Raw genomic sequence first — 23,362 nt, 5'->3', positions numbered from 1 at the left:
TATTGATATATCCAATTTTTGGGAAAAGACTGCAAGTGTGTAATAACAGCTTGATGGAGAAAAACATGAATCAGTTCATTTAACGAAATAAAAACATGCTTGAGACAAAAAATATTAGTCTCAAATTAATTAACAAACTAACGTGTCCAAGTTATTGTACATTATTTCATGTTGTGCTTATGTTGTTTTTAAGACTAAAATTGTATTTGTTTTAAAATATAATAAAAAAAAATACATTTTAATTTGCAAATATCAGTACATAGGGACTGATTCTCAATTTTGAGAAAATACTCATTTTTTGCAATTTCAAAAGTGTAAATATGCTTTGCCTTTGAATCTCCTGCAGACATCTGCATAATATAAAAATGCTTATTTAGTTTCAGAGCTTTCTTATGAGATATTTAATCAACATAAGACGATATACTAATTTAACAGGTAACAGATGTCAAGGTGAAAGGTTCAATAAAAATATATAACAAAAAAAAACACTTTATAAGTTACAAAATAGTGTGTGTATTTCAAGTTGTATCTGTGAGTTCCCTGAATGGTTTTCCATTGTATTTATATTGCTTTACTAATATGGCATGGTGCTATAAGTGTGCTTTAACCCTTTTAGTTATTTCTGGTGACCTATTATGATAGATAGACCCCCACATGTAAAGTATAACAGCCATACTTAAATGCTTTATTAATTTAAATGTGTGGTGTCACGTTTTCCTTTAAATTGTGGCACTGAAGGTTTCCTGAATATCAAATACCATTAGAAAGTAAGTTAGGGGTTAGAGTGACTAATTTCCCAGTTCAGATGCCCTGAAGGGGTTGGTGTTTCCTTGAGTGGCAAGAAGGTCAGGCGCAATTACAACCAGATGCACTTGGACAAGAGTGCAGAGGGGGAACCTGCCTGCCACCACCCACATACCTGCACAATGCCGCATTTAGGAAAACGAATGACTTTGTAACACACTTTCTAACACAAGACCAAGCTAGAAAGACATTTCATTTGTTTCTTTTTCATGGTTTCTGACAGATCTCTGTGCAGTGCATTTAATTAAACTCCTATGGTGCATATAATATAACTATATGAGTAACAAAGAGCACTGTGCATGGTGCTGAAGAGATAATACTCACAGGGTGAGAAAGAGCTGAAAAGGGAGATAGGCTTTATACTGACTAGATTATACGCACGTGCTTCGGTTTATAGACCGTACAAAAAAAAAGAAAAAAAAACGCTCAAATGCAGGCCGAGTGGATACACATTTTCTTATGCATTTGTAAAATAATTAAGTATACAAAAAGTGTACAATTTGAGCATGTTGTACCTGTACACATACAAAATATTAAATCGTGCAAGAATTTGAAACGGATAATTATATTTGGTAGTCCAACACTTTTTTTGTGTGTGGATTTTGTGTTTATCTTGTGATCCGTGTGTTTGCCTTGCACGTTTCATCTTTTTAAACTTGCTTATTTTTTGCATTAAAGAAAACAAAACACAGATTGGTAGTGTGTCTTCTGGATTAAATGGAGATCATGGATTAAATGGAGACGTTTGACCAATCTAACTTTTCATACTTTTTACTGTAGGCCTATGTATTCGGTCTAACTGCAATGCAGTGTCAATACAATGACCGAATGCGATCAACGGCTATGTTTGCAACGACTTTTAGCAAGCCACAACGGTGCGTTATCACCACAGTTTTAATTTATTTATTAATAAATAAAAAAGAAAAATCTTCATGTAACTGCGTGAGACAAAAGAAAAAACACAGACTGGTCTCATTCCACAATCCCAGGCACACATTTTTCAAAATGTTTTGTGGCGCTTGACTTTTTTATTAATATACATTTAAAATACGCTCGCAGTTTTAATAAACCGTTCACTGCATTACCGGCGTACATTGTAAACACTCATTTTGCAGACTTGTTCCCTTAACATCAGGTAATTAAGTGCTGATGTTACCTTTAGGCTATTGTATTATTATACTGCTGTATTATTGAATTGTGGTTTGTCACACTTGTACTTTGCTTGAACAAAAGTTATTGTATTTCTTGCTCTTATTGTATTACTTGTATTGTAACACTTGAAATGTATTTGCTTACGATTGTAAGTCGCCCTGGATAAGGGCGTCTGCTAAGAAATAAATAATAATAAAAATAATAATATTGCCATTTAAATGCATACAACATATATACAGTACCAGCGTTCCAGATATTGAACTCTTTCACACTTATGAACACATCCGGAGTCTAACCTTTATATTTCTTAAGAAAGCGTTAACAGTGTGATAATACAATAATGTACCCGAGACGTTAAACTAGTTTTCTTAATATGTTTATGGGGTTGTTGCATGGGTGTTATTATAGTCGCACACCTTTTTTTATAATTTGCCATTGCCCACTTTATATCTGCAATGTAATATCAGCCCCTGACAGTCTTCCTCCACAGCAGAGAAAGTCGGCTTTTGCAAGGGTATTATGTGCGTTCTTAAAAGACAACAGGTGTGGTTAAAAAAAGCACTTTTAAAAAAGAGGATTCGAGCCACGTATGGTATGAATATGCTAAATATACAGTAAGGCCTACATGTTGTACAGGCTAGGTTTTTAAGACACCATGCGGTGCTATATTGCTATTGTTAACAATACGTTTATTTTATATTTATTTTAATATAAAGTATATCCCACATTTATTTTAATTTGAACTTGTATTAAACTCTACGATTTTAGCATAACCCAATTAAAATACAATGACGCCCACCTCAGGTCACGGATAAGTTTGTTATAAACCTTCCTAAAAATGCAGATATATCGAAAATATGCAGTTACGCTAACAGCGTGCCAGTTTATGTGTTCTGTTTGTTTTAAACGTAGCCAATCTCTCACTTTGACATTGGATTAACATGGGGCTAATGCAACAACAAAAAGACGTAAAAGGCATGATGTGTCACAGTTTTGTTTGTTTGTTTCTGAACAGAATATGAACATCTTTTAAAATATATTATATAGAAACAAAAGTAAATTGCAGTCTTTGAGAAAGCCCATTCTGTTTTAATGTTGTTCTTCTACAGATGTTAACGCTGGCAAATCTAAGATTGTGTCTGGTGTTTGAATCCTAGTGCAACTTTGTTTTATATACATGTGTAGGGCTGCGTCCACCCGTTTGGGTACCTTGTCCCTAATTTCCCACATTTACTAGTAATTCAATTAATAAATTCCGAGTGTGTTTGAACAGCACAGCAGATATTTGATATTTGGACCACCAACTGAGAAAATACACATGTTATGATTATCAGGTTACCTGGAAAAGAAAAAACTTGTATGGCCTTCCGTCTGACTCATTATTGCTAAGAATGTGCAATGCGCCCCCTGCTGGATAAATTCGTCGTTGCACATTTGGTAAACTAATAGTGAGATCGGTTATATTTGTTGGAGCAATTACAAAGGCTGTAAGCGGTAACATGTTGCTTCAGTCGTAAATATAAATATACGTATAGATAGTAATAATGTAATAATTAATATAGGACCAATATATGAACATCCTTTCCCTTTGTGTTGATGTAGTGTCGCGAGCACGTTTGTAAGAATTATGATGAGAATCAAAAAACGCAACTTGTCGGCTCCTTGCAGCTACTGTTGGCTTATCATCTTAGAGCTATAACAATACACGATTTAAATAAATAAACGAAACTGATTTAGAATGTATTATTGTATTTTTAAAATTAAATAACTTACTCCTCAAACGTTTTTCGTGCTAAACTATTAGGTTCACGTAATTCGAAGTTTCTAAAGACCCCTAACCTGAATATTGCAAGAAATTAAAAACAAAAAAAAATACTTTAAACTCTGAAAAAAAAGTCTCTTAACACATTAAAGCCACTGTAAATTATATTACGTTTCATGTAAAAAAAAAAAAAAAAAAAACTCTTCATATTCCAAAACACTATTTTCACATTACAGCTGTTTTATATTATTATTTTTGTATATATGTTGGCTTAAATTCTTTAGTTAAAAATTGTAATTATCCATAGGCTAATGTATTTATTTATTTTTTTAATCCAAAATGACTCACTAAACACAGAAGTGGATATTACGACAAGCTATTGAAAACTATAGTCCAGCAAATTAACTGAATTAATAATTATGTCAGCTGCGCTACTAAGTTTATATTTAGTATTATTAGTCATGTTCAAATAAAGAAATATTAAATCGTAGATATGGTAAATATGTCACATATCTCTCTACCACATATCTCTGATTTTTTTTCCTTTTTTTTTGCAATAACAATGGTTTTGTATTTAGTAACAAAGCGTGAAATAAAACAAAAAAAATACATTAAAAACTGTTATTCACGAGTTAAACAAAAACTAATTTTGTGTGCACAAATTGCGACTCAAATGCATAACTGACTATTTGGAATGTACTCCTCGTATTATTAGTTTGATTGTTTGTAAAGCACTCCTAGAGCACGTTTAAAACACGTTTTCTATAAGTTTATTAAAAGCTTAGGCATGTTCCTGTATGACGTACGAAACTGACAAATATAAGAAGAAATTATAAAAGCACTTCCACATTTTACCAATATTCGATGTTTCATTCGCAAGGATGAACTGGCATATAAATACACCGCAGATCCGCTTTCATATCACTGAAATAATTAACGCAAGGCTGTTTTGCCAGTGGCAGACAAAGAAATAAAACCGGTCCCGTCTTGCTATTTAAACTTGTATAACATCTAAAACAACAGTAGGCTATGTTTTCAAATTTTTCTACAAAACATTACCTCATCTTGGATCCTTGTAACATCAGTTTAGTACTACTCATATCACGACTTTCCGATTGCCATATTCCATTTTCACTGGTTTCTGTTCAAAAATGTTGCTTGATCTTGTCAGAAAATAAAACGTACTGTCAATTAAAAAAATAAAAAAATAACGTGCGTAACAACATAATTTCCTTGTTTTACGTTTTTATTATATTTTCTTTAGAATGTATAGGCCCTCATATATTATTATTATTATTATTATTATTATTATTATTATTATTATTATGATGATGATGATGATGATGATGATGCATTGTTTTGTATTATTATCAGTATAAATGAGTCGTCTGGAAACAATAACCCATCATACCTCTGGCAATTTGGTGCATTAGTGTTGAACCTTGCACTCCGCTATATTCTTATTAAGGGATATTAGATTTGCGAACAAACTTTTACATTTAAGTTGTTCTTTTTTGATTTGATTTATTTATTGTTTTATGTTTATGATAACGTCGTTTTCGCTTCATATTGTGAAATGCTATTACAGTTTTATATAGTTTGAGAATAGTGAGCTTTTTTATTATTCTTGTAATGGCTGAGTTGTTATATACAAAATAAAATCTTTATAAACTCGTCTTAATCCTAACAGATACCTAATTAAAAAAAAAAAACATTCAAGCAGCAATATAAAATGCATGGATAAAGGGTAAAAATGCAAATTACACCTCAATTAAGTCTATTCGTTTTAAGGCCCCTTTTGGGGAATATATAACGTTTAATAAAGGTTTAGTTTAAGTGATATTTTGCAACGCAACTGTATTACATTTAAATATAATTATACATTATTTAAAACATCACTCAAATGCGCTGTAAATATAATATATGAATAGAACTTTATCCTTTTTTTTAATAACTACATACTAATTGATAGGCTGCTTATTGAAGCTGTGCGTATTCTGTATTTGCAAAGTAATGCGTGGATAATTCTAATCGAATTTTACTTATCGATAAGATAACCTCTTTTTTCCCCACACGCTCTGCGGGGTGATTTGTGTTTCTTTTTTGCAGGCTAATGCAGAACTTTTTAACTTTAAGCCATGTGTTAAAATGTTATGTCTGGGATCCTGTCACATTGGGTACGCGTGTTGGGGAAGAAAGGGGGTGGCACCCTTCAGTTAAAACCAGCAAGGGGGCCGTTGAAGCCTCAAGGTTCTGTGCGAAAGTCCCGTTTATCCATAGGTAAGGCTGGTCCTGCCGAGAACAGTAATAGGCTGTTTTTACTGAAGACTGGGCGGGGAAAGCCAGTGTCTCGTATGACAAGTTTGGACGGGGTTGTACAACTTGTAGTGCCTCACTGCTGAACAACAGCCTTTGCATATCCGCAATCTGGGTTAAAAAAGAGAGGGCAGAGACAAAGACGGATACATCCTAAATCAATGCACTTTTAATTTATTATAAGACTTACCGAATCGGCAAGAAGGAGTAACAGGATGCATTTGTTTAACCACATTTTGCACTGAAGGAAATGTATACGCGTTAGCCACCAGAAACAAGAACATCTCGTGAACCCATGAAGCTCTGAACATCGTTAAAGTTGAAAACGCGGCGTGGATTCTAGAACTTCAGTTTTGTTGGAATAGTCCATTATTATAACGCTTTAAGAATGCAGCATCCTTTGGAGCTGGGGGCCCATTATTTCCCACCAGAAGCCCATCCTGACCACAGGTCCCATCGCTACAGGAGTTTTATGATCGAGGAGATCCTGACTGACCACCCGGACCACAAAATTTCAGCCCCCGCGGGAGAGTTGCTCAAATTCGGAGTGCAGGCTCTGTTGTCAGCGAGACCCTACCACAATCACTTAGGTACGAGTTTAGTACAATCTGGTGTAATAAGCATGACGCCTGTCCAGATTAGAGAGGCTGGATTATCTGCACGCGACAAATTATTGACAACACTGTCCTAAAATTAGTGTTTACTTTACTCCCCTTTATGCGAATTAATTTAGTCGCAAATTCTGGGGGGGGGGGGGGGCGGGGGGGGGGTTCTGCATAATTGTATTATGCAAAATACCTGTTGTGCGATTTTTCAAATATATCTGTTTGATTATATATATATTTTTGTATTAAATATAGGTCTATTGAAGGTGCATTATGCTTTTTTATTTTTATTTTTTTCAGTCAATGTGAACACGCAGGCACAGAGCATAGACCAATCTCGTTTGTTTATTACAGGTCTCAATGTGTAAAATAGTTAATGTACGTAAAATATATAAGCTATTAAAATAGAAGGACGTTATCTAAATTATATTTACAAATGACAAGGATAGAATGATTGTTTCTATACCGCACATATTAAATACATGCAACTAAATCATTATTTAAACATGATCCCAGATATAATTCTAAAAAAAAGGACTAGGCCTATGTGTTGTTTTTATTTTATTTATTTATTTATTTTTGTATTTTTTTTTTTTTTAACAATTGGAGACTAGTCTAGTGTATTATTAATAAAGACATGCCTCTGGGGCGTTCTTTAATGTAGACGTCACATTTTAAGACACAACTGAATATATCTCCAGAAATGATTAGTACCTGTATATGGATGCATTCCATCCATACGGTTATTATGCCAGGTTAGTTACCCTGATTAACCTTGATTGGTGTTGGTATGTCTACAGTTTCAAGCACGTACTCGTCCTGTACGCAGTGCCACACAAACGAAGTTTAGTTTTAAGTCTTGAGTGTTATTTTTGGAAGTTGGCTGCTCTGCAATTTTTTGGTAATGTACTTTAGAGTCATCTGTTCCATAAATATTAGCACTCGATTAATTATACATTAATAAAAACAAATTAATGAATGCTGCGGTCTGGCAGATAGATGTGTGTTTCCTCTGCAAAATTAATAGCATAAGAGAAACTTTGTGTTTGGGAGTTGTTGCTAGTCAAGCAATAAATGGTTTAATTGAGATTCTGCTCATTTCCTATTTCCCAACCTACAGTTAGACTTTGTTTAGTATTAAGGAGCAATTAATCAGATTGTGTAAAAAGTATCCAAACAAATGTTATGGAATGAAAACAATTTGCTGGTATTTATACTGTTACATTTGTGTCCATCATCAATATGTTCCGTTTCTTCTCTAATAGAGGCCTATTACTTTCACATTTTAAATTAGGGGACATTTTGAGGATAGGCCTACTATATGGAACAGAACAATTGTAGCCTCGTTTGACAAATTACATACCCCAGAGTAAGCTATAATCGTTTTGTGCCCGAAGCATTTACTTGTAAAATGTATTTACTGTAAATATTTGGTGTTGTGTTCATTTCCATTGTCTTAAAAATGACTGATGAACAACTTACTATATAAACGTTTAAAAAAAAAAAAAAAAAATGTTGATAGCTTTATTTCATTTCTTACAGTTCTAAAGGCAGACCAGTCTAGTGTTTTTAAATTTCCCATGGCTCCTCTATCCTGTTCGCTGGGCGCCCCTCTCGGATCAGCGCTGTTGTCCGGCGGATCTAGTTCCCATCACCTGCCGTTAGACCTTCACCTCCGGAGTAAAATGGACCCGGGGTCAGATCTAACCAACAAGTCAAAAAAAGGCAGGAGAAGTCGGACTGTCTTTACTGAATTACAACTAATGGGGCTGGAGAAAAGATTTGAGAAGCAAAAATACCTCTCAACACCAGACAGGTACGCAGATAGGTCTTAAATGTTTATCACGTTATGTCTGCAAAACTATACCAACGATTGTTGTTTCCAATAAAACACACGCCATTTAAACAGGCAGTGTGATTTGCTTTTACCAAAACACGGCGACTATGTTTTTAAACATTTTAGTGCACTTTAAAATATTAAAATGGTTACATTTAAAACCGTTTAGCCTTTGTCACATGTGGATCTACACTATCGATCTATCTATAGGTCTATTTAGCTCGTTCTGTCTTTATACCCGCAGTGTATTTACAAGTGGTACAATACAGAATCAGTAATTAGTCATTTTATTAGAAAATATGGCATCATACTTACAATTATTATTATTTCTATATATTGCTCAACAGAATAGACCTTGCAGAATCTCTGGGTCTCAGTCAACTGCAAGTAAAAACGTGGTACCAGAACAGAAGAATGAAATGGAAGAAAATAGTAAGTTTATTTATTTATAATAATAAGCCTACATTAATGTAACTAATAGCGACTGAATTTAATGTGAGCAACAATCTCTTTTCATCTGGGAGAATAAAGAAACCTGGGACTTCTTGAATCCAAAATGTAACTTGATACAATTATTATTATTATTATTATTATTATTATTATTATTATTATTATTATTATTATTATTATTATTATTATTACGACTCTGGATTACAAATTGGTGAACAAATTGTTTAACTAATTGGTTTGTCATTTCACAAACCAAACCCATTGTATTCTAATTTGAATTTGTAGAGACTGAGGTCCATTAGGTATGGAAGCATTAATAGTATTCTTCTTTACTTTTCTGTCAGGTTTTGCAAGGCGGAGGTCTGGAATCACCCACCAAACCCAAAGGGCGCCCCAAAAAAAACTCAATTCCAACCAGTGAACAACTTTCAGAGCAAGAGCGATCAAAAGAAGCAGAGCGACAATCCGAAGGTTCTTCTTCCTCACATTCGGACGTCAATCAGGAGGAATAGCTGATATCCTTCTGCAGGCCGCCAGCGTGTATGGACTAATGAGGCAGTAACAATCAAACTGCTCTAATGAGAGGAAATTGTGACTGCAGCTCCGCCGCTTGCAGTCTGGAACTAATATCATAACTGATGTGCCATATCGTATATTTTAAATGTCTAGTGTTTTTCGCAATATGGACCCTTCATTTGTTTTTTGCGGGATAAACTCATCTGATACACCTATACATTTGTTTCCAGTGGAGGATACAAAACAAATGACTTTAATTGAAGAACTCTATGGTCAGTAGATCGACACTACCTTTTTAATTTCCAATGTATTTAAGGGTATTATTTCTGACACTCACACGAACACACATTTTCTTCATGTAAAATAGTCACATTTCACCAGAGTGTTTTAATTTTTTTTTTTTTTTTTTTTTAAGAAACTGCAAGCATCGGGTCTTTGTGTTTTTTTCTTTTCTGTGGTAGGCTCTATTTTTTGTGCATACTGTATATGCAATAAAAAGGTACTTAATGCTAACTGTAATGAGCGAAAGAGTTTGAGTTATTGGGGCATTCCTTATTTAAATATATTTATATAACATTATATATAATGTCGTGGCAGTTAGCCAGTAGGTATGATTCTGTTTATATTAAAATGTGCCCCGTTTTCTTGAATGACATTTTCAGTCTGTACTGTAGCAAATTGAGATAAACAGTAAATAACACACCGGTCTCATTTCGCTCTTCTAGCCTTGCGATTCCCTGCATTGTCTGCATGATGTTTTCTGTTCTGTTTTTGTAGGTTTCTTGTTATAAAATAAATATTTCTATATTTTAAATCACCCTTTAACTCATATGTTACTTACTTTTTTTTCTTATTATTTCGCACAATGCTTATGAACTTCAAATTATCTGGATTATAGTTTGAAAAGCACATAATTCCAAATACTACCTATTGTTACATTTGTAAACAACAGTGGTCAAGAGCGTTTGTTAAAGCATTGGACCCCTAGTAAAATAAAATAAAATAAAATAAAAAACAACTAATATAATAATTCGAGCTGTTATAGCCTATTGTTGCTACATGTGGCACCATTTCTTTAACCATTGGAAGCCCAGGCTATTGTTGCAAGATCCGCTTGACCGAGGGTATGCATCGTTTTAAACTTACAGCACACCGTTTTAGATGTGTTGCGTTTACTTATACACAAGTGCATTTACTGTAGCCTATAGGTTTTGTTTTTTTTTGTTTTTTTTAATGAGAAACAGCTACGGTGTATCTTCATAGTTTAACTAACGCGTTAACGATGGCGATAGGCCAATTGTTAGTTGAGCGTTGTGGTGTCTATCAAATGGAAACGGGGTTCCCATTACAAACTGCTGTCTAGTGTTTTCATCAAGTTGATTTACCCCTTATGTCACAATGAAAACAATTGCGCGTCTTCGTCTGGACTGCACCGTTTAGGAAGTTTTTAGAAATCTGACACAAACGCTGCCCGAGGGCTTCAATTTTAAGCAAAGTATAGGAAAAACACGAAGGCAAAAGGTGACCGAAAGTGCAAACAGGTGCGTACTGAGGAGGGGGCGGGGTCTTAACATCATATGGATTGATGTTTTATGACAAATTTAAACAGATGACAAAAATACAGTCGAACATTAAAAGCTTAATAAATTGTTTTTTTATTTCTCCAATGAAAACACATTTGAACTCGGCTCACCAGTATTAATTCCTATTTCGGCCTAGTTAATGCAGATCGTATTTATATTCCGCTAATACGTACCACTTATGAGATGGTTAAATTAGGACCATAATTAGCTGTGGTTTTCCAAGTGTCATTTGTTAGAAATAAACCTAATGATTACATAAATAATTGATAAAAATGTTAAAGAACTAGAACCATTCACCTAATTAGTTTTGAAATAAGCAATGGCACTTATGTAAAAACTTACTTCAAAGTCCATAATTTACCTACAAACAAATAGGTGTTTGTAAAGTGGCTCCATTATATACATAACTTTTGTATAGATGCAAAATATGTAACATATAAGCAGTGTGTCAATTGTTTTTTTCCTTCATTTTTATTTGTATATTTATAGAGTATATAGGCCCTTGTTATGGCATCATCAATATTAATTTGGTGCTGTCTGTAATCCAGAGCTTCTGTTTACTGTTTTCACCGCAGTCTTTGCATAAGCAACCTCTTTAATGCACATTTACTGCAGGAGTTTGTAGTGCAACACCCTGAGTTATTTATTCAATGCTTTTTAAAATTAATGTTTTCCCTTTAGGGGGAAAACAAACTGATGGTAACAGCTTTGTGAATATGGCACTAAATGTGTTCTTGCAGATTACAGTGTTTGGAGTGATTTGTGAAACAGCTTGAGACCAGCATACCTCTCCTCTTTACATGACTCATTCTCCTGGGTACTGGTGCCTGTTTCAAATGCTACCAATAGCTGTCAATTTCTTTCTGTGCTTTTAAACCCCAAGTGACACACAAGCCTAAATGAAATCAGACTTTATGCTGCTGCTATAGATAAACTTCACAAAGGCTTATGGCAGTGCCATAGTTTTTTATTTAATCCAGGCCAGTATCTGAGTTTAGTGCTTTTCCAACTAGCCGTTTCTAAAGTGGCATGTATTTGCATCTAGTAAAATGTAACTGTGTTGAATTGCTCCCTTTGCTAAATCGACATACTTAAGCCAGAGAGGTAAACATCATACTTACCTTAAATGTATGTACAGTAAATGTTTTACAGTATTTTATTTTACTTTAAACTTGAAAGAAAAAAACCCCACCAATTATAATTCTAAAAAGACAGTAAAAGACTGTGTTCAGTACAAGCCTCTAAATGTCTGAGCTTGTTTATTTCTGGGTATGTCAGTTTTTTGGTGCATTTATCGAGTCTTAACTGTTTCGTTGTAGTCCAGTGTGCTCGGTATCTTTCTGAAGATCTGGTATGTTGGACTGATATTCTGACATTCTAAAAGACTTTTTGAAAATCCCATCAATTGTTATCATTCCATAAAGTTAAAAATTTAAAAGCGTTTAAATTCCATTTTCATTGGACGTTTTTCTAAGTTATAATTTGTTCAGTTTAATTTTCAACAAATCTATTTTTTGTAGTCTAAAAATTGGTTATATATAAGCTTGAACCACATCACATATAAAGACCTTTAAGATCTTTAATTTAGGGCAGAAGTGTTTAGAATTAGAGTTAACTACTTTGGCAGTGAAATGTCCTTAAAGGATGCCAATTTTCATTAAAACTTGAATTCAGGGAGAACATGTTTACTCTGTAGTGTAAATATGTGGTACGTGCCATTGACTAACACAACATTTTCAGAACTTTGAAACAACTTATTTATTCTTGCAGAAATATTTACAGAACTCTTTTAATCACACAAATGACCTCTATGGTATGCTTTGTATGTGCAATAATTAGGAAAGTCATTGCAATACTTGTTTTAATTAGCAGATACAGCCAGTTAGCAATGGGGGAACGATGAACATAATATATAAACAAATACTGTGTATATATATATATATATATATATATATATAACAAAACAATTTAAAAAAAAACTTTACCTATACTCTTAAAGTATGTTCGTATTAAAATGGGTTGATGTAGTTATCCAGCTTTGTAGACCCTTTTGCTGTATTATTAGTTTATTAAAGACAAAAAAGGGTGTAATATGTGTATTTCAAACAGATTGAGTCTAAACTACAAAAATGTGGTTTAAAAAATGTGTGAAGTCTGTTTAGTTTGTTTTCTAGTAAAACATACATATTCAGTTACTCTATCATAGCTTTTTTTTTTTTTCAAAGGCTTCTCCGGGCACATACTATACTGTATATAGTTTCTTCTTCTTCTTCTTCTTCTTCTTCTTCTTCTTCTTCTTATTTTACTTTTTTCCCCTGCTGGATAAACTTGGTGACCCCAGCACACGGTCATGTATCAGTGGCGATGGCTTTGCCTTCAGAACAGGAACGATGTCATATTCCTTCTTATTAAGTATGTAGATGACCAGATTACTCTCAGTCCACTCCACCTCTTTCACATGCACCACAGGAACAAAGAGGACACACAGAAGCAGACATGTGAGAATAGGAGCTGGTTGCTCTCATTGTTTTGAACATTAGTTACTAAATGTGCTGTTCATGTGCTTAAGCAACGCGAATACGTCCATCTAAAAATAAACACCTACACTCTCCCTAAGACCCTTTAGCAGTATTTCAAACCAAATTCATTCTCGGTTATAAATATCCTGTTCAAAGCAATTATCCGTAATTATCAACCCCAATTTAACAATTGTGTATGTCTGCCTGCAACGTTTCTAAGTTAAATTTCCATTGGTGTTCCAATCATTTCACTTAATGTTCTAAATATCACATTTCACACGTTGTTTGGGATGATTTTTTTTTTTTTCTTAAACCGAGTTTTAAAAGATTGGATAGGTGCCTTTTAATATATATATATATATATATATATATATATATATATATATATATATATATATATATATATAAAGATAAATATAAAGATAAATATAAATTTAGAATGTTCTATACATTCTTATATTTTCTATATGTTCTCCATGGATTTATTTATTTGTGAAAGCTTGGTGTTCCTTCAGCTGTAGGCCCTACATGGCCATTATTTAAACAGAATGTACTGATCAGATATTTCATAAACAATTTTCGTTCATTGTTGATGATATTTGTATATAATTAATGGTAGCTGATGGCTTTGATCGTTTATTATGTGTTATTGGCAATCAAAAAGCTTCACTTTGGTAATTTCACATAGTTATATTAATCAAAACCAGCACTCGGACAATAGCTTACATTTTACAAGCAGACCTACACATTTTAACGGAGAATAAAACACATTTACTACATTTTAATTATTAATATTTAAAAAAAAAAATCTGAATTAAAGTGGGATATATAGATTAACACTAAATGTTTAAGTCAGAGAATAACAGCTGTTTTCTTTCAGTTCGCCAAACAAAAAAACATTTTCATTCATTAACAACCACATTCCAAATGTGTAGTTCTTCTTTCAAAAATATTTTTATGTCTCTAAATATATATTCTTGCAGATTTTAAACTAACTTGGGCCTATGTACAATGTTTAAAAAAGTACTTTAGTGTAATCCGGACCAGGACACCGTATGGTTATGGTGTTATTGACTGAGCAATAAATAAATAAATAAATAAATAAATACAGTCAGAAACGTACGATGAACTGTTTTTACTTAGTTTATTTATTTTAACTTATGTATTTTTTTTTTTTAAACTGTTTATTTTAGTAATATACTTTACTTCCTTCGCTATGGTTTTTAATCACTTGAATCTTAATCTCAGTCATGACGAGCGGAATTGCGTACATTTTGAATACACAGCCTGCCCCCCACACTCACCCGTGTTTTTTTTTGTTTGTTTTTTTTTTAGGATTTTATTAAATGTTCTTTTAAATAATCGTATGAATTAAAAAAAAATCAATATATTGCCGCACAATTGGACACACAAATGAATACTACAAAATTCAAATAAACGATATAGCTAGCAACTTGTATTTAATGTTGCATCAAAATCCCACTGTGTTACACAAACCAACAAAGAGTCATTGAATGTCTAATTTAATATTTAACTCAATCACTATTACATATGTTAGGACAGATACGACAGGCTTATATATATATATATATATATATATAGGCCTATATGAGCCTAATTATTAAGGGACCTCGTGGGTTGTGTTAGGAGAGGAACCGGACAGGAAAATCAGCAACGGCATCTGCCGAAACAGCAACAAAAAGAAAGCATTATACGAGCAGAGCTCGCTTACAGATACTCAAGAAATACAAATTAATAAGGATTTTTTTTTATTTTATTTTAAATGAACAATCGTGTAACGTTTTCCTCAGAGTGCATGAAAAGGACTAACAATTGCAAATAAAATAAATGTTGTCAGCCGCCATAACATGGGATCAAGGTAAAAAAAAAAAAACACCACACAGTTTATAGCAGTTTGAGCTTTAAACTAAATGATAAATATTAATCAGTCTGAAACTGCTTCAGACGACTAATTAAAAATAAATAGCTTGCCAATCAAAAACGGGGGTCTCAGGCCACATGTGCAAATTCTTACACGTGGGATGGTGAGATTAAATAGACAATTAACCTTTTCATTTCATTAGAGAGTTCGTGTCATTTGCTGCAGCGGCCGGCAGTTTATCCTCTCTTACTAGACGTTTTACTTTAGCTTGCTTCCCCTGTTGCCGTGTTTACGATTACAAATAAAATAGTTCAACTTTTTGGAAGAAACAAACAAAAAAAAAACGTTACTTCAAATGCCAATAGTATAGCCTGCAAAATGTATTTTTATAGACTTGATGATACTTGATACATTTATAATTCTTTACAAGGGCAATGTCTTGAGTATCACAGTTAAACATATAGGGTACTTGTATATGTTTATAAAACTTTTTAAAATGCACCGTATTACTTAACATAGCATGCTACTGGGCACACATACATCACGTGCAATCATTAAGAACGCAGACCTCACTGTCAGCGTTTTCTATTAGTCAATTTAAGGCTTTTACATTTTGGTCTTCCGTTTGTAGTGAAAGGCAGGTGCGCATAAATCAGAATGAAACGGAGCATTCAAGATAAAAAACAGACGAACAACTACAGCACTTTAGGGCATGTTAAGAGTTTGCATTCAACAGCTCTTAAATGTGTGTACGTGTATGCTTATTCATTATAACCAGCAGGTTAGTTTGATCAAGTCGTTGGCCACACGCATGCAGAGCCTCGGGAGGATCATAGCATTGCAAAGCAGGACTTTTTACAGATACTATTACATAGAATATAATGATGTGCATATGTATGTGCAGTAGCAAAAACAGCGTATCTTCATTTCATTTTGTTTCTTGTCGCACACTATTTTGTTTCCGGTTCAGTGTTCATTGTAGGCTGTCGATGAAGAATTACCAGACATGTATTTTAGTTTGTAAAAAAAACCCAAAAAAAACCACAGCATTTGAAACAAAAACCAGAAAGCACACAACACAGAGAGCTGGCTAAAATATTTAAAGCTTTTAACTAAAGAGGGCGAATACAACTAACAAGTACATTACGTTATATGCCGTTTAGATGTTTATGGATTTATGTGAAACATGCTGTCATCACAATATACATTATTGTATTTGATTTACGAAGTACTGTAGACAGAAAAGAAACAAAAGTTCCAACTCGTACTACAAAGGCAAAGGCAACAGGATTTTTTTATACAGGTCATTTATTTTTAGAAATATTCTAAAATGTTACAGTTGCCAAAAACAAGTATGGTAAGTAGCTGTTGTATTGCGTAAGATGTACTGTACCAGCCACTGTTATTGTTATACAGTGATAACGTCTTGCATTACGTGGAATGCATTCCCTGTTTTGACAAATACTGAAAACCAGTGTCTGGAAATGAATTTATATCAACATTATTCGATTAAAGATACAATTATATGAGCAGTTCAACGTAAACATCGAACTGCGTCATAAAATAATCTGGTGCTAAAAAACTTTTCAGACTTTTCTTCATTATTTATTTATTTTAATTAATCTTCGGAGTATTTCACGCAGTGAGTCCAAAAGCAATAACTTTCTACTTTTAAACCACCACCAAGCTTAATAGCTGTTTATCAGCTTAGGAAAAACACAAAGCACTGCGGTATCTAGATATGTGTTAATGGCTGTGAAGAACCAAGCCTGGGAGTCAGACAGTGCGTTCTTCTATCTCCTTGCTTGCTGTAATGAGAACATCTAAACGACGCAATCCCCGGTACTGAGGCTAAAGAGAACGAAGTTGCGATGGGGACATAGTGTTACCTTTTGTATCACAAAACACCTTAATATTCACTAATAATCCAGCCACAACCATGGACTTATATGGACCGTAATATGGTACTTATGTGTGTGTGTCTATATATATATATATATATATATATATATAATACACTTCTCACGAGCCATGTGACAATGGTTTTGGGTCTGCACAGCTATAAGAATGTGATTGCTTCATAAAATATTAACATTAACTGTTTATTAGCTGTTGACTCACAGCAGTCTGAAAAAACGTGTAATTGCTGATGTTTAAAATGAATGCCCCTGCCTGCAGTAAACAGTGCAGTAAACAGTGGTTATTCCATTACTGTTCTGCCATTACTGGTAATCTACCGATTCTACTGTATTACTGTAATCTCTTGCCATAATCTAAACAGTCCCCTATTAATGTGACCTCGGCTTACTCTTCTGTAATGTATGTTGACATTTGTTTGGGAGCAATTTAGTCTTAAAACAAAAACATGTATTTAAGGCAAATTTAGTTTAGGCAGAAAAGTTGGCTGTAATAGGAAACTGATGATGGAAAGCTAACATTTGGTGTGTAGATCTTTTTCCTGGGTCTGTATTTTGTAGAGAGGGAAAAAACAAAACAACAGTAAAGCGACAGTAAATGATATGTCATTATTATCTGGGTTTATTCACCACGCACCATTTACTGTGGTTGGGGGGACTGTAATACATTGAGAAGGTTTCTTTAAAGATAGAGCAGTAACTCATTCTTGGTCCTACCTCCCACATAATCATTATTCTAAGAAGGAGAGAGGAAAGTGGACTCCTCCTAATACTGGAGTAGCACTGAATGTATGTCCTCTGTGTATCTGGAATTTTACAGCTCTGCAGTCGCTTCCAGAATCCCATCATAGTCTATTGAAAAACATCAGTTTGAGCATTTCAGCTTTGCTTTTGTAGATGTAAATACTTTTTCTTCAGGAAAACTATCCAAACATTACGATATAGGATAACACAATTTATCCTATTGCTATAAAAAGCATCAAGGAACAATTTAATACTGTAAATGCCACATGTTAGCTATTACACAATTATCTACATATTTGAATTGTACCATAATATTGCTACCACAAACAGGATAAATAATATTTGTTGGTAGAAAACAACCAAGGCGACTGTATTTAAATAGAATTAAAACTTTTTTAATGGGATTTTTATTCCATTTTAAATCATTTACTTCAGATTAAATCTCTCAGCTTGATTGGATCTGGCCCAAACAAACTTCCTGCCTTGGGTAATGTTTTTTTAATTATATTTTTACACAGAAAAAAAGGCATACCACCTAAAAGGACCATGTCAGGTTTGAATCCAAGTTCAATAATCTTATCATGTACTTCTTTGTACCAAATCCCTTCTTTTTTCTTGAAACTGCCACATGTGCTTGCTTAAATCAAGTTAATGTTTCTCTTGGCATTAGAATGATGAAACTGGACAAACTGCCTGTGTCTTGGAGCCAGAACTAATGTAACAATTAGTTTTAATGAGATTTCTCAGAAAATTACAGCAGGGTTTTGGGTTTGAACATTTTAATCTTTTTACCTGTGTTCAGTAAAAATGACATCGCTCGTGGGCAGTAAGCTTATTTGTGTCTGGGTAAGAAACCGTGCAGTAAAGAACCTGCTGTGTGCTCATAACAATAAGACAAAAACCAAAGTATCCAAGTTACATGGCTTTGCATTTTCTTGTTTGCAGAATCATTGAATTTAAAAGGATATCTAATTGAAATGTGAAAATGACCCGCTATGGAATAGACTAAGATCAACAGATTTCTATAATAAAATGCCTTTCTTCTTCTTCTTCTTCTTCCAGTGATCTCCATTACCATTGGTTCACCTTGCTGTCTCTTTGAGATTCATAAGCATGTTGAAAAATCTTGACACCAGCAACCACCAAGTTTAATTGTAAACATCATAAACAGCAAAGGACAAGGTTAACACAGACTTCAAAAATGTAAGTTTATTTAAAATGTTTTACTATATCTTTAAAAAGGATGATCGTATAACAAGTATCTGAATCATAAATAAGTGGAAACTGGTCATTTGTTTGAGTAGCCCCTTGTTCTATTGTGATATTTATCACTTTTATTAATGGGCATTATACTAAGTGAGCAAGTCTTAACCTCTTACGATTAAATTATGAATAGCCAGAACCACCGGCATGCCAGCTAATGCACTGGAATTCATATGAATTTATTTGTGGCCCAGTATTTTAAAGCGTAACCAATATCTTTATTAACCACATAACATTCATAAAAATGTAGCCTGAAAAGAATCACAATTTACTATGTCAGTGGGATGGAAAGGAGTCTGTAAAATGTCTTCTTATTTAATGGGCTGCATGAATTTTATAAGTTGTGGAAACTTTCCTCCTCCTTCAATGTCATTAATCAGCCTTTGTTTTTCCAAACCTGCATCATTCCCTTCCTTTAATGTGACAGTGTACGGCAAACTTCAGATATGGACCTCAACCAGGCAAAAACACAAGTCTTTCAACTCAATATAATAAAGCCTAATTACTTCCTCCTGTTAACTTACAAGGCTGGGCAGCAACAAAAAAAAAATCCTTATGATGTAATCAGCTACAGGACAGTGTTAATTTCCCAAGAGGAGCTGCAAATTCTATTTCGCTAATAAAGCTAGGAGACTTGTTTTAAGCAACGGATTCAAGTCCATTGAATGTAAACAGGAAAATGGTGATTGACAAGAAAATTGATGGTACTGAAAGAAAAATAAAATCCTCTGTGAGCTGCAGTGCCAGCAAAACAAAAAGATTGAGGATCTGCATTATATGGAGTGACTGGAATCCTTATGTAGCAGAATCAGGGATAGTTTGACGGCAAAATACTGTTCCTTAAGTTCCGAATTAAACCAAAAATGCACTGACTCCATAATAGCCACTCCATATTTGTTTTTTTCCCCCAAAATGTACGTTTATTTGGAATAATTAATTTGCTTTCTTCTGAGCAGAAAATGGACTCATTAAAAACCCTTTGCATACAACAGACTGATGGCGCCACAGTACTGTAGCAGTGCACAGTATTCTAAATAAAAGAGAGAGTAACTTTTTTAATATATATATATATGCTTAGTAAATCATTCAAAATACCCTGCCATCTTGAAAGTTACACTTGTCGCTTTTAAAATGACAAAGTTTAACAACACCATGTTATTAATATTTAATTGTTTTGTTATTATTTATAAAATGCATTCACATAGGCATAGGTATTTAGGGCCCTGTTGTCCAGCTTTCCGTAGTGAAATGGCATGGCTTATTCTATAGTTTTAAAATGACTTGCATTTATTTTATATCAGTACTATAGTGTAAATTGTTGCATGTCATTAATATTACATTTTCAAAGCATTGTGGTAGTTTTAAAGGCCTTGTAAATTGTGTATTTCTAGTTTTCCGAACACTTTTTCAAATCCTTTATGAAAGGTTCAGTCTATAAACTATAGCTATACTTTCTACCTAAATAACTGTCCCAATAGCATAACCAATGGGAAGCCTGTTTGCTTATGAACCCTGTGGTTAAGAAACACTGCCATGGGTGGACAGATGTGCAATACAGATCTCTATCATAGTGGTAGTTTTGAAGAAGCATTTTAATAACCCTTTAATGGAATCTAGTCAGTAAAATAACAAACACTGATGATAGACTGCTGGTATTTACAGTAATATGCTGTGTCACGGTCTTAGTTGGTACATTCTCTCATAACTTCTTATCTGCTACCTAACACTCCCAGGCTTTCCAGACACATGTTCCTTCCTCTTTGTATTGCACGAAAATAAGAACAATGAGGAAAACAACAAAAAAGCAACACAACATCCATATAATTGTTTATGCATTTCCATGCTTTTGAATTCGTGTGGTACGCAGACTGTTCTGGGTCCCGTGTAATTTCCACAGAGACAATGTTTGCAGACATGTTTGATTCAAAGGCAGTTTTAGAGTTCGGCAAAGCTCTGTGTTTTCACAGTCATTTCACCAAAACAATTTAAATAGGGATTTTGTATCTGACAAACACTGGCTCCATGCACTGTTAAAAAAAAAAAAAAGCGAATGAGGCAAACTGTTGAAAGCCGTTTAAATAAAAAAAAAACAGTTAAAAGCAAACCTCTCTTGGCTTTTTATTCTATTCTTTTTGATGTGGCTCTTATTTGATAGATTAACATCTATCTTAAGACCATAAGAACACTGTCCCTGCTTCTTTGAAAAAAATAATGAAGCACACCAGACGATATTACATCACGACCTATAACTTCGTTCTTCATCAGCTACACTTGTCCAAAAAAGGGGGCTTTTATAATCCGTGAGAATAATGCCAACTGCATTTACCTTGTCACCAACAGCTTTCAAGGAGGCTTTGGGTGCAGGTGCTGACATTTTGATTCACTAGACACAATACACTGTTTTTGCTGTAATGTGTTTAAGAATTTACCTTTAGGAACAGATTATCACATTACTTAAGTGGGACTGTTTAAATTCTTGCTGGAAGACATACCTTGAATAAACCTTAACAAAAACAGCTATGGACAAAAGCTTTGCATCTCCCTATAGAATTTTATATAAAAAAAGAATGTTACGTTAACATATTGAATTAATTACTGTTTTGTAGTTTTCCATATACTTAACGAAAAACGGACAAAAATTGTGACATTTAAAAATCTAACATGACATACTGTACTACTATTTTGGCTTCTGGTAGACTTTTGCGATATCATTTTGTAGTTTCTTTGATTACATGATGTTAAATAAAAGATCTAGATTATGTTCCTACATATATATATATTTTTAATTATGTCTCAATCCTAAAATTCCAGGTGACGCAAAACATTTGTCCATAGCTGTATATATGCATGCTTCAGGTTGATAGTTAATGAAGGTGAGCTTATTTTTTCAAACAGACAGCTATTTAACTCAAAGCACTAGGCGTTTGACTGTGCATGAACAGAACAGAGATTATAAAGAACCTTCAGTTGTTGTAAACCGATGACAAGAGACATTTACAATCTGTGTAAACAGTTTAATGGATTGCTGAAAGGATTAAAGGAAGCCTCATTCAGTCTGATTTAAAACTTTTTAACATTATCTAAAAAATGTCAATTGACCATTCAATCTCCTAATGGGCTTTTCAGTCTGTCAGAATGAGTTGAGTGCACAACTCCTTTTGCACTTGAATGCTTAGCTGAAGATACTGATCAGTTTCAGGTTCATGTTTCTTATTGCAGATCCTGGTACTTTTGATTTTCTTGCATACATTTTTTTTTTTTTTCTTATGCACCAATATTTTCTACACTTTAAAAATAAAGTATGCATTGTATCACAGTAATAGAAAATGGATCTTGTACATTGAAGTAACTTAGACAATTGTAATTTTGTGGCAGGCTGACAAACATTTTTAGCTTCCTATAAGAAAATGAGGGATTGAAGGTCCTGTTAAATATAAGAACCACATTTGAGAATACCAGTGATGCAGACTAAAGGCATGCAATTATACAGTAATCACACAAAACTCTTGAGTATTGCTGTAATCATTACCACATCAACACTACCACCCAGAACAAGCCCTAGGGTGTCCCAACTAACTCTCAACAAGGAGGTACTTCCTTCGAGTAGCACTGCTTTTACAGCCATCCAACTTATCATTGTTGACATAGGAAGCAAGAGCGAATGTATCGTTATTAGTAAAACAATTTATTTTTCGTTGTGCACCACACCAGTTGTGGCCCGCAGTCATTACAGACACATTTATCACATTAGTAGCAGCCCTCATTATTGTCAAAACCCTATACCTAATTCTGACCAAAATCCAGTTCATGGCCCTGGGGCATTATTAAGTGTGGATCCGGTATTGTTTAGTCCCCATACTTTGTCAACCCAATTCAACACTAAGACTCCAAAGGGTCAATGACAGATTGCTCAAAGCTCAGGGTAATTCTAACAAATCCTTAGGCCAAGGACATAGCTTGGGTATGGCTTTCTAACATTTTTAAATGCTGCAGTTTAAGTCTGCTAAGATAAA

The 23,362-nt window shown here is 33.8% G+C and overlaps 1 protein-coding gene and 1 long non-coding RNA gene across 3 annotated transcripts in view; both read left to right on the top strand.

Moving 5' to 3' along the window:
* Positions 1–6,003: 6,003 nt before the first annotated feature.
* Positions 6,004–9,852, top strand: LOC117411809 (homeobox protein BarH-like 1). Its single transcript, XM_058988444.1, has 4 exons — positions 6,004–6,624; positions 8,182–8,455; positions 8,824–8,908; positions 9,271–9,852. The coding sequence occupies exons 1-4, from the start codon at positions 6,423–6,425 to the stop codon at positions 9,436–9,438; spliced, it is 729 nt and encodes a 242-aa protein (XP_058844427.1). The 5' UTR covers positions 6,004–6,422; the 3' UTR covers positions 9,439–9,852.
* A 6,216-nt stretch (positions 9,853–16,068) lies between these two features.
* Positions 16,069–23,362, top strand: part of LOC131697695 (uncharacterized) — a 74,159-nt gene continuing 66,865 nt past the window's right edge. For both annotated transcript variants that reach the window (XR_009307446.1, XR_009307445.1), the window contains exons 1-2: positions 16,069–16,783; positions 19,149–19,289. This is a non-coding gene — a long non-coding RNA (uncharacterized LOC131697695). The remainder of the gene's footprint in view (positions 16,784–19,148; positions 19,290–23,362) is intronic.

This window comes from Acipenser ruthenus, chromosome 16 (genome assembly GCF_902713425.1).
Source record: "Acipenser ruthenus chromosome 16, fAciRut3.2 maternal haplotype, whole genome shotgun sequence".
Taxonomy (NCBI): domain Eukaryota; kingdom Metazoa; phylum Chordata; class Actinopteri; order Acipenseriformes; family Acipenseridae; genus Acipenser; species Acipenser ruthenus.
Note: the sequence above shows the minus strand (reverse complement) of the source record. Positions and strands in the feature narration are given on the sequence as shown.

Excerpts from the sequence above, each read along its gene's own strand:
- LOC117411809 (XM_058988444.1), top strand. The coding sequence starts at position 6,423 with ATGCAGCATCCTTTGGAGCTGGGGGCCCATTATTTCCCACCAGAAGCC. Across the intron at positions 6,625-8,181 it reads ACCCTACCACAATCACTTAG|TTCTAAAGGCAGACCAGTCT; the intron begins GTACGAGTTTAG and ends CATTTCTTACAG. Across the intron at positions 8,456-8,823 it reads TACCTCTCAACACCAGACAG|AATAGACCTTGCAGAATCTC; the intron begins GTACGCAGATAG and ends ATTGCTCAACAG.